At 36.0% G+C, this 15,224-nt stretch overlaps 1 protein-coding gene across 3 annotated transcripts in view; it reads left to right on the forward strand.

Moving 5' to 3' along the window:
- Positions 1 to 15,224, forward strand: part of CTNNA3 (catenin alpha 3) — a 1,663,516-nt gene that overhangs the window by 113,960 nt on the left and 1,534,332 nt on the right. For all 3 annotated transcript variants that reach the window (XM_055308926.1, XM_055308927.1, XM_055308929.1), the window contains exon 4: positions 11,532 to 11,698. In XM_055308926.1, coding sequence (XP_055164901.1) covers positions 11,532 to 11,698 — 167 coding nt within the window. The remainder of the gene's footprint in view (positions 1 to 11,531; positions 11,699 to 15,224) is intronic.

The raw sequence follows: 15,224 nt of genomic DNA on the forward strand, positions 1-15,224 counted from the left end.
AGGTGACCAGGATCAATGCTGCTCTTACTCTCACTAGTCTTTTTTTCTTAATTTTTTCTTTTCAAGTTTTTATTAAATTCCAGTTAGTTAACGTACAATGTAATATTAGTTTCGCGTATAGAATTTAGTGATTCATCACTTACACACAACACCCAGTGTTCTTTGCAAGTGCCCTCCTTAAAACCTATCATCTGTTTGACTCATCTACCCACCTACCTGCCCTCCAGTAATCCTCAGTTTGTGTAGTTAAGTCTATTTTTTCATGTGTCTGTTAGCCACTTGTATGTCTTCTTTGAAGAATGTCTGCTAATATGTTGTGCCCATTTCTTAACTGAATTATTTGTTTTTTGGATATTAATGATTTTAATGAGTTCTTTATAGATTCTGGATACTAACCCTTAATCAAAGATATCATTTGTGAATATCTTCTCCCATTCCATTGGTTGTCTTTTCGTTTTGTTAGCTGTTTCCTTTGCTGTGCAAAAACTTTCTATCTTGATGAAATCCCAATAGTTCATTTTTGCTTTTGTTTCCCTTGCCTTTGGTAATGAGTATAAGACATTGCTGCAGCAGAGGTCAAAGAGGTTGCTGCTTGTGTTCTCTTCTAGGAATTTGATGGTTTCCTGTCTCACATTTAGGTCTTTCATTTATTTTGAGTTTATTTTTGTGTATGGTGTAAGAAAGTGATCCAGTTTCATTCTTCTGCAGTTGCTGTCCAGTTTTCCTAACACCATTTGTTAAAGAGAGTTTTTTCCATTGTATATTCTTTCCTGCTTTGTCAAAGATTAGTTGACCATATAGTTGTGGGTTCATTTCTGAGTTTTCTTTTCTGTTCTGTTGATCTACGTGTCTGTTTTTTTTTTTCCAGTACCATATTGTCTCAATGACTACAGCTTTGTAATATAGCTTGAAGTTTGGAATTGTGATGCCTCCAGATTGCTTTTCTTTTTCAAATTACTTTGGCTATTTGGGGTCTTTTCTGGTTTCATACAAATTTTAAGATTGTTTGCTTTAGTTCTGTGAAAAATGCTGGTGTTATTTTGATAGGGATTGCATTGAATGTGTAGATTGCTTTGGGTAGTATAGACATTTTAACAACATTTGTTCTTCCAATCCATGAGCATGGAATATTTTCTATTACTTTGTGTCTTCCTCAGTTTCTTTCAGTGTACCTGAAGTTACCTCTTTGGTTAGATTTATTCCAGGTATCTTATGGTTTTGGTGCAATTGTAAATGTGATCAATTCCTTGATTTCTCTTTCTGCTGCTTCATTATTGGTGTATAGAAATGCAACAGACTTCTGTACATTGATTTTGTATTCTTTAACTTTGCTAAATTCATATATCAGTTCTAGCAATTTTTTGGTGGGGTCTTTCGGATTTTCTACATGGAGTGTCATGTCATCTGTGAAGAGTGAAAGCTTGACTTCTTCCTTGCCAGTTTGGATGCCTTTTATTATTTTTTCTGTTGTTGCCTGATTGCTGAGGCTAGGACTTCCAGTACTATGTTGAGCAACAGTGGTGAGGGTGGACATCCCTGTCATGTTCCTGACTTTAGGGAAACGTTCTCAGTTTCTCCCCATTGAGGAATGTGTTAGTTGTGGTCTTTCATATATGGCCATTATGATGGTGAGTTATGTTCCTTCTTGAAAGGTTTTATCATGAATGGATGCTGTATTTTGTCAAATGGTTTTTCTACATCTATTGAGAGGCTCCTATGGTTCTTATTCTTTCTTTTATTAATGTGGTTTATCACATTGATTGATTTGTGAATATTGAACCACTCCTGCAGCCCCAGAATAAATCCCATTTAACTGTGGTGAATAATCCTTTTAAAGTATGTTGGATTCGGGGATCCCTGGGTGGCTCAGCGGTTTAGCGCCTGCCTTTGGCCCAGGGTGTGATCCTGGAGTCCTGGGATTGAGTCCTACGTCAAGCATGGAGTCTGCTTCTCCCTCTGCCTTTGTCTCTGCCTTCTTTCTCTCTCTGTGTATGTCTCTCATGAATAAATAAGTAAAATCTTAAAAAAAAGTATGTTGGATTCAATTTGCTAGTATTTTATTGAGAATTTTTGCTTCCATATTCATCTGGGATGTTGGTCTGTAACTCTCCTATTTAGTGGGGTCTTTGAATTTAGAATCAAGGTAGTGCTGGCCTCATAGGATGAATTTGGAAGTTTTCCTTCCATTTCTATTTTTTGGAATAGCTCCAAAAGAATAGGTATTGGTTCTTCTTCAGTGTTTTGTTGAATTCCCTTGGAAAACTATATGGCTCTAGACTTTTGCTTGTTGGGAGATTTCTAATTACTGATGCAATGCCTTTACTGGTTATAGGTCTGTTGAAATTTTCTGTTTCTTTTTGTTTCAGTGTTGGTAGTTTATGTTTCTAGGAATTTATCCATTTATTCCAGATTGCCTAATCTGTTGGCATGTTGTTGCTTATTGTTTTCCTCTTATAATTGTTTGTATTTCTGTGGTGTTGTGATCTTTCCTCTTTCATTCATGATTTCTTTCTTTCTTCTAAACTAATTGTATATATTTTTAAGATTTTATTTACTTATTCAGGAGAGACAAACAGAGAGAGGCATAGACATAGGCAGAGGGAGAAGCAGGCTCCCTGTGGAGAGCCTGATGTGGGACTTGATCCTGGGACTCTGGGATCACACCCTAAGCCAAAGGTAGACACTCAACCCCTGAGCCACCCAGGCATCCCTATTTTTTATTTATTTTTAAAACAGATTTTATTTATTTATTTGAGACAGAACACAAGGAAGGGGAGCAACAGCAGAGGGAGAGGGAGAAACAAGCCCTCTGCTGAATGGGGATCCCATCATGGGGCTCCATCCCAGGACCCTAGGATCATGACCCTAGCCGAAGGCAGATGCTTAACTGACTGAGCCACCCAGGTGCTCCTCATTCATGATTTTATTTGAGTCCTTTCTCTTTTCTTTTTGATAAGTCTGGCTCAGGGCTTATCAGTTTTGTTAATTCTTTCAAAGAATCAGTGCCTCATTTCATTGATCTGTTCTGTGTTTTTTTAAAAAAAATTCTATAGCATTTATTTTTGCTCCAATCTTATTTCCCTTCTTCTGCTGGTTTTAGGCTTTATTTGCTGTTCTTTTTCCAGATACTTTAGGTATAAGGTTAAATTGTGTATTTGAGACTTTTCTTGCTTCTTGAGGTAGGCCTGTATTGCTATATACTTCCCTCTTAGAACTGCCTTTGCTGCATCCCAAAGGTTTTGGACTCGTGTTTTCATTTTCATTTACTTCCACATGTTTTTTATTTCTTCTTTAATTGCTTGGTTAAACCATTCATTCTTTAGTAGGATGTTCTTTAATCTCTATGTATTTGCAGTCTTTCAGATGTGTTTCTTGTGGTCGACTTCATGTTTCATAGCATTGTGGCCTGAAAATATTAATGATATAGTCTCCGCCTTTTTGTACTTGTTAAGGGCTGATTTGTGACCCAGTATAGGATGTATTCTGGAAAATGTTCCATATGCACTTGAAAAGAATTTGTATTGTGCTGGTTTAGGATGAAATTCTCTGAGTATATCTTTTAAGTCCATCTGGTCCAGTGTGCCATTCAAAGCCTTTGCATCTTTTTGGTCTTTTGCTTAGGTTATATGTCAATTGCTGTAAGTAAGGTGTTAAAATCCCCTACTACTATTATATTATTATCATGAGTTTCTTTATGTTTGTTAGGTGCTCCCAAGTTGGGGCCCTAAATAAATATTTACAACTGTTAGATCTTCTTGTTGGATAAACCCCTTTATTATGATATACTGCCATTCTTCATCTCTTGTTACAGTCTTTGTTTTAAAATCTAGTTTGTATTATATAAGTATGGCTACTCTGGCTTTCTTTTGATGTCCATTAGCATGATAGATAAGTTCTCCACCCTTTCACTTTCAATCTGCAGATGTCTTTAGGTCTAAAATAAGTCTCTTATAAGCAGCATATTTATGAGTCTTGTTTTTTTAATCTATTCTAATAGCCTATGTCTTTTGATTGGAGCACTTAGTCCATTTACCTTCAGAATAATTATTGATAGATATGAATTTAGTGCTATTATGTTACTTGTAAAGTCGCTGTTCTCTATCTCTGTTCCTTTCCAGTCTTTATTGCTTTTGTCTCTCCCACTCAAAGTGTATCCCTTAATATTTCTTGGAGAGCATGTATAGTGTTCATAAATTCCTTTAGTTTTTGCTAGTCTTTGAACTCTTTATCACTCTCTCTATTCTTTTTTTTTAAATGATTTTATTTATTAGAGGGAGGAAGGGAGGGAGAGAGAGAGAATGAGCAGGGGAAGGGGCAGAGGGAAAGTGACAAACAGACTGCTCACTGAGCGGGGAGCCTGATGTGGGGCTTGATCCTAGGACCCTGATATCATGACCTAAGCTGAAGTGAGATGCTTAACCCAAGTGAGCCACCCAGGCACCCCTCTCTCCTTCTATTCTGAATGAGAGCCTTGCTGGATATAGTGTTCTTGGTTCCATATTTTTTCCCATTTAGCATGCTGAATGTATCATACTACTCTCTTCTGCCTGGTCGAATTTCTGTAGATAGGTCTGCTGCTAACCTTATGTGTACTCTTGTAGGTTAAGGAATTTTGTCCCTAGCTGCTTTCATAATTCTCTTTCTATCTTTGTATTTTACAAGTTTCACTGTTAAATGTCTTGGTATTGACCTGTTTTTGTTGATTTTGAGAGGAGTTCTTTTGCCTCTTGGACTTGAATGCCTGTTTCTTTCCCCAGATTAGGGAAGTTCTCAATTATAATTTGTTCAAATATACCTTCTGTCCCTTTTTCCTGCTCTTCTTCTGGGGCTCCTATCATATGGATATTATTGTGCTTTGTGGAATCACTGAGTTCCCTAAGTCTGTATTTGTGATCTAATAGTTTTCTTTCCCTCTTCTTTTCCCCTTCATTATTTTCTCTAATTTTATCTTCTGTATCACCTATTTATTCCTGTGCTTCTTCCATCCTCATTGTGATTATATCCAGTTATTTTTGCATCTCAGTTGTAGCACACTTTATTTTAGCCTGACTCTTTTTTAAGTCTCATATCTCTGTAGCCAGGGTTTCTCTGGTGTCTCCTATGCTTCTTTTGAGCACAACCAATATTCTTATGACTTTTGTTCTAATTTCTTGTTCAGATATATTACTTGTATCTATTTTGAGCAAATCCCTGGCTGTGATTTCTTCTTGATTTTTCTTTTGAGGAGAATTTCTCCATCTTGTCATTATGTCTAGGTTTCTGTCTTTTGTGTGTTATAAAAGCTTGTTATGTTTCCTGCTCCTGAGGGCTTTGCACATTAGGAAGTGTTTCAGTGTTTCTGTTGTGTGCTGTTTACATTCTGCTGTTGTGTTTTAGCTGCTCTTTCCCACAGGTCAGTCTCTGCAGAGTTTCTCTTTGCTTACAGTGGGGAGTGTTTGGACCTTTAACTCTGTGTGTTTTTATTTATTTAAGATAAGCCCATTTTTTTAAAAAAATCTGATATAAGAAAAGAGAAAAGGAACAGAAAAGCAAGCAAACAAAATACTATAAGCTTAAAAAAATACTATAAGCTTGATTCCAAAGAAAAGAAAGAAGGAAAAAAGAAAAGAAAAAGAAGCCTGATCCAAAAAATGAGAAAAGGAAACAATGAACAAAAAACTATAAGCCTGACTCAAAAAAAAAAAAAAAAAAAAGAAAAAAGAAAAGGGGTGGGGGAAGAAGAAAGCCTCTTCTATTTCCACAACAGAAGCTGATGCTTTGGAGCAGTTTATGCAGAAAGCCTCTGTTGGTCTTCTGAGGGAGATGCCCCTCCTGCACTGGCTCACAGTCAGACTTGCCCTAGTAAAGATGCCCCTGCTGGGCACAGGGGTGCAGGGGTTGATGTAAGCTACTCCAGCTTCCACTGGAGGCACTGTAATTCTCTCTCAAATTTGACTATGTGGGTGGGTGGAGGGAACACCGTGGAAGATGGCACCATCTTGTCCTGGGGAGGGAAATTCATGGCTGCCACTGTTCAGGAGGCCATATGAAAAGTGAACTACCTTCCTTCCTGTGTCCCAGGCTTTCATCAGATCTCTGCCCTCAACCTGTCTGTGCCCAGGACATGGGTACTCCTGGTACCACAGTTCTCCTTTATTTTATCTCTGGCTAGTGGCTGAGATTCAAAACTCCAAAACTTAGAGAACTTGGCAAAGCATGGACCAGCTCTCCTTCTGAGGAGAAGAGCCTCGCAGTGCTGTGCCTGGTGCTGTTCTGTCCCAGAAAAGCAGTCACATAACCGCCCAGGTGTGTTGAGTCTATGATGCAGCACAGTGAAAAGCTGCAACCAGGTTATCTGCCTTTTGTGCATACCTCTGTCTCCTGATGTTGAACGGCTGTACTACTGAGCAGACTTGGAGCAGCTTTGTCCTATGAGAGGCAATATACCCTCTTTCAAATGTACTCCAGGAAGGGAAACATTGTCTTCCAGTGTGACCCAAGGGATCACCACACCTTGGCATCTTGCACAAACCCTATATGCTGCTTGCTGCTGCTCTCTTCCTCTCTCCTTGACTTCTCTCCGCACAAAAGGATCCCTCCTCTCTGTGGGACCGCAGCTTTTCTCTTTTCCAATTCATGTCTCTGAACCTTGCATCTGCTACTTTCTCTTCCTCCAATTGTGCAGATTATTTTCTTAATCCTCAGATTGACTTCCTAGTTGTTCAAAATGATTTGATATTAACCTAGCTGTGTTCAAAGAATGAGGCAACCCTTAGGTCTCCTTACCTTTCTGCATCTTAACTCCTCCTCTCCACCACTTTGTTATCCATTCATCAGTCCATGGATGTTTGGGTTCTTTGCATAATTTAGCTATTGTTGTTAATGCTGCTATAAACATTGGGGTGCTTGTATTCCTTCAAATTAGCATTTTTGTATCCTTTGAGTATATAACTAGTAGTGCAATTGTTGGATAATAGGGTAGTTCTATTTTTAATTTTTTGGGGAATCCTCATACTGTTTTTCAAATTGGTTGCATCAGTTTGCGTTCCCACAACAATGTAAGAGGATTCTACTTTTCCCACATCCTCACCAATATCTGTTCTTTTTAATTTTTTTAAGATTTTATTTATTCATGAGAGACAAAGAAAGAGAAGCAGGCTCCATGCAGAGAGACCAATGTGGGGCTTGATCTCGGGACTCCAGGATTGTACCCTGGACTGAAGGGAGCCTCTCAACTGCTGAGCTACCCAGGCATCCCTGTTATTTCTTGTATTGTTGATTTTAGCCATTCTGACTAATGAGAGCCACTCTCATTAGTGTTTTGTTTTAGAGTCTTAAGAGGGAAGTACATAGCAATACAGACCTATCTCAAGAAGCAAGAAAAGCACCAAACCCAAATAAATACAATCATGAATAAAAGAGGAGAGATCATAACCAACACCACAGAAATACAAACAATTATACAAGAATATTATGAGCAACTATATGCTAACAAATTGGGCAATCTGGAAGAGATTGATAAATTCCTGGAAACATATATATAAACTATCAATACTGAAACAGGAAGAAACAGAAAATTTCAATAGACTCATAACCAGTAAAGACATTGCATCAGTAATCAGAAATCTCCCAAAAAACCAAAGTCCAGATCCAGATGGCTTCCCAGGGACATTCTACCAAACATACAAAGCAGAGTTAATACGTATTCCTCTCAAACTGTTCCACAAAATAGAAATGGAAGGAAAACTTCCAAACTCATTCCACAAGGCCAGCATTACCTTGATTCAAAAACTAGATAAAGACCCCACTAAAAGGGAATATTACAGACCAATAACCCTGATAAACACAAAAGCAAAAATTCTTAATAAAATACTAACAAATCAAATCCAACAGTACATTAAAATTAAAAAGAATTGAAGGTAGGCATAAACCTACTTGTGAAACGCTATGCCTACCTTCTGGAAAAAGTAACCACTCTGGAAAACAGTATGGAGTTTCCTCAGAAAGTTAAAAATAGAACTACCATATGATCCAGCAATTGTACTACTAGGTATTTACCCAAAGGATATAAAAATACTGATTCAAAGGGGCACATGCACCTATTGTTTGTAGCAGGATTATCAACAACAACCAAATTATGGAAAGAGCCCAAATATCCATCGACTGATTGAAGGATAAAGGAGAGGTGGTATACACACACACACACACACACACACACACACACACACACACTGGAATATTATTCAGCCATCAAAAAGAATGAAATCTTGCTATTTTCAATGATGTGGATAGAGTTAGATTATGGTAAGTGAAATGAGTCATTCAGAAAAAGAAAAATACTACATAATTTCACTCATATGTGGAATTTAAGACATAGATAAACATGGGAGAGAGGAAGAAAAAAGAATGGGAGACAAAACATAAGAGGCTATTAACTATAGAGAACAAATTGAGGGTTTCTGGAGAGGAGGTAAGCAAAGGAGGGGCTAAATGGGTGATGGATGTTAAGGAGAGCATATGTCGTGGTGAGTACTGGGTGTAATATGTAAGTGATAAATCACTAAATTCTACTTTTGAAATCAATAGTACACTACAATAGTACACTATATGTTAAGCATTAGAATTTAAAGAAAAACTTCAAAAAATAGAATTAAAGACAGACTTTGTTACAAGCCATTATAGTAAACCAAGATTTTTAGCTATCATAGGAAGCCTACAATCTTACTGTGAGACCTCCCTTAGTAATGGGGGATCTGAGGTTTCATTGAGAAAAGTGATATTTATGTTGGGACCAGAAGTTTGAGCTGAAGCTGAAAAAGGTAGAGAGTTTTGTACAGAAGGGAGGATAATGAGTCCAGTAATAGGAAGTTTACTTACAGTATCTTTGTTAATGTATCTCAGGAGTAACTGTTTTTCTCCCAACAGTGTTACTTGGTTTTCTCTTCATATTACCTTAATGGAGACAAATGTTGTAATAGTTCTTTAATGTTTAAATGATCTTTTCCTGAGTATGACTCTTCAGCCAGTTGTTCAACATCCCAACATTTTTAGTCAAGAACACATAATTCTTTTTAATGTATATTTGGTTTTAGTATATGAAGCCAAAGATAGTATTGTCTAAAGGCTGTCATAACTTTACAATTTAGAATCATGACAAGAAAAGATAATCTTTTTGTGGGAATTCATCTGCTCTCTACATTTCTGAGGTCGCTTTAGTTTTTCAGTCTCCTTGCAGAAATTCTGAGTTGCACAGAAATACATAAAAATCACCATTTCCTGGTCTTAAAAATTTACCAACTCTACTAAAAATTTCCTGAGAAAATAAGAGCTATTTGTTGAGTGCTTCCCAAGTCCAGATACTGTGTTAAATGCATATTAGGAATTATATCTCATTTAATCATCTCAGAAACACTGTGAGATAAGTAATATTTCTATCCTTTTCCTTTAGATGAGGATGCTGAAAGTATTCAAGCACTCAAGGTCTCAGAGCTAGAAGAGGCTAACGAGAATTTGACCTTAAAAGTGTCTGACTTAATAGTTCAAATTCCTAACTTCATATTGCTAAGAGAACTAAAGGTGATATACTAACATGTTGAGACAATCTCAGATCCTCTTCACAGATTTTGTCCATTATTAACAATATTCTTTGTTATATTTAATAAAAATAATTCATTTCATTTTTATTATGCTGAAGCTCATGAATAAATAAAAACTAAAATATTAATGGAGTAAATAAGACAAGCCCTTTATTGTTGGTGAGATGGCTGTGTTTTGGAGAAGTTTTTGACAATATATATATGAAAACAAAATTCACTTGCTTCTTGACTTAGCAGTTCTACTTTTAAGAATTTATCCTCCAGCTAATTTGTTCATGCATGCAAGATATGTGTCATTCTTTGTGTACTGTTTGAAGTAGGAAAAAGTTGGAAATGATGTATGTATTTAATAGAGGCCTGGTAAAATAAGTTATAGTATATCAATAAAATGTAACTTTACTCAAGTAAAGAAAACTGCCTATCAAGTCTTTACTAAGCTCAAAGCTCTGTTCTTATTTAATTTTCATAAAAATAATAGGTACTGTTATTATTAGATCTATTTAGAGGAAATATAAGGTGTAAAGAAGTTAAGTGACTTGTTTGAGGTAGTAGGGCAGATACTGAAGCAGAACAGCTTCAGAACCTGTACTGTTATTACTATGCATCTTTTAATGTTTCCTGGTCACTTATATCCATCCCAATGTGAAAAGAAAATAAATTGATAAATTAAAAGGCAAATTATAGAAAGTTTTTATAGTATGATAATATTTGTGAAAAGGATCTATACCTGTATCTTTTGTATGTTCCATTTATAACATATAAAATGTCTCTGTTTTCCTATGACAGAAAATCTTTCTTTATATATTAACATATATGAATATGTGAACATATTCATAAAAATAGATTTAAATATATACATAAATCTTTATATACAAATTTATACATATAAATATATATATACATATGCACACATAAAACATACATTCATGGAAAAATTTCTGGGTGGATATACAAGAATTCAGTGAATATTTTTGGGTGACTCATATGGAGACTTCATAAAGAATTTTTTTCACTTTATACTCTTCAGTATGGAGAATTATTTAAAAGTAATGAGCACATATTGTTTTCATAATAAGTTTAAATTGAAAAACTTAAAAAGTAGTGGATATGATAATTCTTTAACAATTATGTTACTGGAGAGGGATAAAGAAGAACTTTTTCATTTTATACCCTTCTGAACTGTGAACTTTTTTATTTTTATTTATTGAGAGAGTGTGAGAGAGAGAGCACAGGTGGAGGGGAGGGGCAGAGGGAGAGAGCGAAGCAGACTCTTTGCTGAGCAGGGAGCCCGACATGGGGCTTGGTACCATGACCCTGGGACCATGACCTGAGCTGAAGGCAGATCCTTAACCATTGAACCTCACAGGTGCCCTTGAATTGTGAACTTTTATAAAATGAATGAGTACACATTTCTTTTGTCATGAAATGTATTTTCAATGAAAAAATCTTGAAAATTGTAGGTGTATTTCTCTAACAATTATGTACTATGAAATATGATTTTTATAACTAAGTTTAGAATAAATCTGCCTATGTTAAACTTTTATCAGAGAGTTCCTGTATCAAAGGCTAGTTCTTTCTAACACTGACTTGGAAAGTAACTCAATGAAGATTTATTACTTTTATAAACAAGATTGTTTCCAATTGAAGTCTTAGTAATGAAACCTTTCACAGTAAATGAGATTCAGCAAATGCAGAACTTGACAGCAATTTTGCTAGATGTTGCTAGTCATTTGAGCATAGTTCTCTTGCAGGAAAATGCTTCCCAAACTCCAGAGCATTTATCAAAAACAAATGTTGATTTTAAACTCTATTGTTTATTAAGAGACAATGTTCTAGTGTAACTGACACTATTTTAATATTATGTTTAGTCATAGAATGTATTTGGAATTAGGTTTATAAATGCTTAACAGGTATAGCTGAAACTTAAAGTATATTATTTTGGATTGTGTTTTTCAGGTGAAGCTCTGAAAGTATCAGCTGAGAGATTTGCAGATGATCCCTGTTATCTTCCCAAAAGGGAAGCTGTGGTTCAAGCTGCCCGTGCCTTGTTGGCTGCAGTTACCAGACTCCTTATCCTCGCAGATATGATAGATGTCATGTGTCTCTTGCAGCACGTGTCAGCTGTAAGTAAAAGATGGCTAGTTTACCTTGGTGGTGTTCTCACTTCTAATTCCATTTTCTGAAACTGGAATCAATCCTAAAGTGCCATCCCAGACTCGCCCTCATTTCTTAATGTCACCCAGCAGAAGCTGACTTGATTGGATTGTGCAACTCTTATATACTTCAAAAGAACAAAGCCAGAAGTTAGTCTTTTGTTTATTCATTTGTTTTATTTTTTAAAATTTAAAAATATAAAAATGTTTTAAAGTTTTAATTTAAATCCCAGTTTACATATAGTGTAACATTAGTTTCAGGCATACAATTTAGTCATTCAACACTTACATACAGTACCTGGTGTTCATCACAAGTGCATTCCTTTTTTTTTTTTTTTTAAACAAATGCACTCCTTAATTCCCATCTCCATACCCACCATCCCTCTGCTAACCATCAGTTTGCTCTCTTCAGTTAAGACTCTGTTTCTTGGTTTACATCTCTCTCTTTTTTCCCCCTTTGTTGATTTGTTTTATTTCTTAAATTCCACATATGAGTGAAATCATATGGTATTTGTCTTTCTCTGACTGACTTATTTCATTTAGCATCATACCCTCTAGTTTTATCCATGTTGTTGCAAATGGCAAGATTTTATTCTTTTCTTTGGCTGACTAATATTCCATTGTATTTACAGACCAAATCTATATCCATTTATTAGTTGATGGACATTTTGGGCTTTTTCCATAATTTGGCTATTATTGATAATGCTGCTATAAATGTTGAGGTGCATATATCCCTTTGAATTAGTATTGTATTCTTTGGGTAAATACCTAGTAGTAGGATTGCTGGATCATAGGGTGGTTCTATTTTTAACTTTTTGAGGAAGCTCCATACTGTTTCCAGAGTGGCTGCACCAGTTTGCATTCTCACTAACAGTGCAGGAGGGTTCCCTTTTTCTGCATCCTTGCCAAACCTGCTGTTTCTTGAGTTGCTGATTTTAGCCATTTTGACAGGTGGGAGGGGATAGCTTATTGCAGTTTTGATTTGTATTTCCCTGATGATGAGTGACATTGAACATCTTTTCATATGTCTGTTGGCCATCTGTTGGTCTTTTTTGGAAAAATATTTATGTTGTCTGCCCATTTTTTCATTGGATTATTTGTTTTTTGAGTGTTCAGTTTGATAAGCTCTTTATAGATTTTGGATACTAACCCTTTATCAGATATGTCATTTGCAAATATCTTCTCTTATTCTGTAGGTTGTCTTTTAGTTTGTTGATTGTTTCTTTCATTACACAGAAGGTTTTTCTCTTGGTGAAGTCCCAATGGTTCATTTTTGATTTTGTACCCTTGCCTCTGGAGATGAGTCTCGTAAGAAGTTGCAGTGGCCGAACACTGCCTGTGTTCTCTTCTAGGATTTTGATGGTTTCCTGTCTACATTTAGGTCTTTCATCCATTTTGAGTTTTTTTTTTTTTTTTTTTTTTTTTGTGTGTGTGTGTGTGTATGGTGTAAGAAAGTGATCCGGTTTCATTATTCTGCAGTTGTCCAGTTTTCCCGATACCATTTGTTGAAGAGAGTTTTTTCCAATGAATATTCTTTCCTGCTTTGTCAAAGATTAGTTGACCATATAGTTGTTGGTCCATTTCTGGTTTTTTTTTTAATTTTTATTTATTTATGATAGTCACAGAGAGACAGAGAGGCAGAGACACAGGCAGAGGGAGAAGCAGGCTCCATGCACCGGAAGCCCAATGTGGGATTCGATCCCGGGTCTCCAGGATCGCGCCCTGGGCCAAAGGCAGGCGCCAAACCGCTGCGCCACCCAGGGATCCCCATTTCTGTTTTTTAAAATTCTGTTCCATTGATCTGTGCAGGACATAATTGAAGATCAAAGCAAAACAGAGTACTATTTTTTATGATTAGTATTTATTAACTTTTTATAATGTGGTAAGCACTATGCTAGATTATCTCCTGTAATTCAGTCTTCAGCAACAGCCTTATGATAATGATTTTTATTTTGAAGATAGACTAGGGCATATTTATTTAAGAAATTCGCTCAAGGCAGTAGGGGAAAAAACCCCTTTTTGGAACATAGTATTCCAAGGGTTAGGATAGCCTTAACTATAAATACCTTTCAGAAATGTTTAGACAATTTAAGAGCCTATAACAGGTTGTTAAATAATTTAAGTATGTCAGGAGGAGGGGTGAAAGGAGTGTTCTTAACTCTAACTAGTCTCTCCCACATTTATTGGCAACTCAGCTTAGGCTACATCATTTATGACACTTATCAGTGTGTGTAGTACAGCAATGATTCCTTATCAAGAAAAAGGGAAAACCTTTTGTGGTAAATTGTGATAGTGTTTCATTATTTCATTCTCATGAAAAATTTATATTTAAATTGTATCATTAACTCAATTCTTTTGACAAAAATGGACAAAATGAATTTTTATTTATATTATCAAGATTAGGATTATTTGGGTCAACATTCCCCCCACCCCAGAGTATTCTGCAGAGCTTGTATTATAAATGTACAACATGAAAAAAAGGATTTTTTAATGGTTAGTGCTGCATATAGAAATTCTCTGAATATTTTTGATGCACATAAGCACATTAAAGTTGGTGAGAAATATTGATGTAACGAAATGCATTTAATTTTGCTTAATTCAGAGTTTCCCCAATTTTTTAACCTTAGGACTCTTTTTTTTTTAAAGATTTTATTTATTCATCATAGACATAGAGAGAGAGAGAGGCAGAGACACAGGCAGAGGGAGAAGCAGGCTCCATGCTGGGAGCCCAATGTGGGACTCGATCCCAGGACTCCAGGATCAGGCCCTGGGCCAAAGGCAGGCGCTAAACCGCCGAGCCACCCAGGGATCCCAGGACTCTTTTATAATATGTTAATCCTGGAGCTTTCTCAGACCATACTTTGGGAATTAGTGATTTAGAATATTCCTTTTTCCTTTCTTTCTTTTTTTTAAAAGTAGGTTTAACATCCAGTGTGGAGCCCAGTGCAGGGCCTGAACCTGAGATCAACACCTGAGTTGAGATCAAGAGTCAGATGTTTAACCAACTAAGCCACCCAGGCAGTCCAAAGCATATTTATAATAGTATTTATGGTTATATTAAATTTCCATTTGAATTAAAAATTATAGAGGAGAAACGTGAGTGCCCTTATAGTCTATCTTATTGATGTAGATTAGAGTCTTTCCTACAGTACAATGTGCAATACATAACTGTCTAACAGTAATAACAGTCTCAGTTCTAAGAGATGATGAACCTGACTTTGGACAGTTCTAATTGTTAGAGATATTTTTCTTTAGCTTAAACAGAGCTTAAAGATGTCTTTCTGCTGTTTCCATTTACTGCTTCTCGTTTTGCTTTCTTGAGCAACATAGAACCAAAGTAATAAGAACAGACATTTTTCAAGTAACTGATGTTTATCCTTAGGACTTATGTCTTCTCTTACCTAGGCTAAAAATTTCTTGACCCTGGAATATTCCTAATATGACAGTTTTAGACAATTCTGAATACTTTTGAATTTCCATACCTTGTATGATTTTC

This window comes from Nyctereutes procyonoides, unplaced genomic scaffold (genome assembly GCF_905146905.1).
Source record: "Nyctereutes procyonoides isolate TBG_1078 unplaced genomic scaffold, NYPRO_anot_genome, whole genome shotgun sequence".
NCBI classification, from domain to species: Eukaryota; Metazoa; Chordata; class Mammalia; order Carnivora; family Canidae; genus Nyctereutes; species Nyctereutes procyonoides.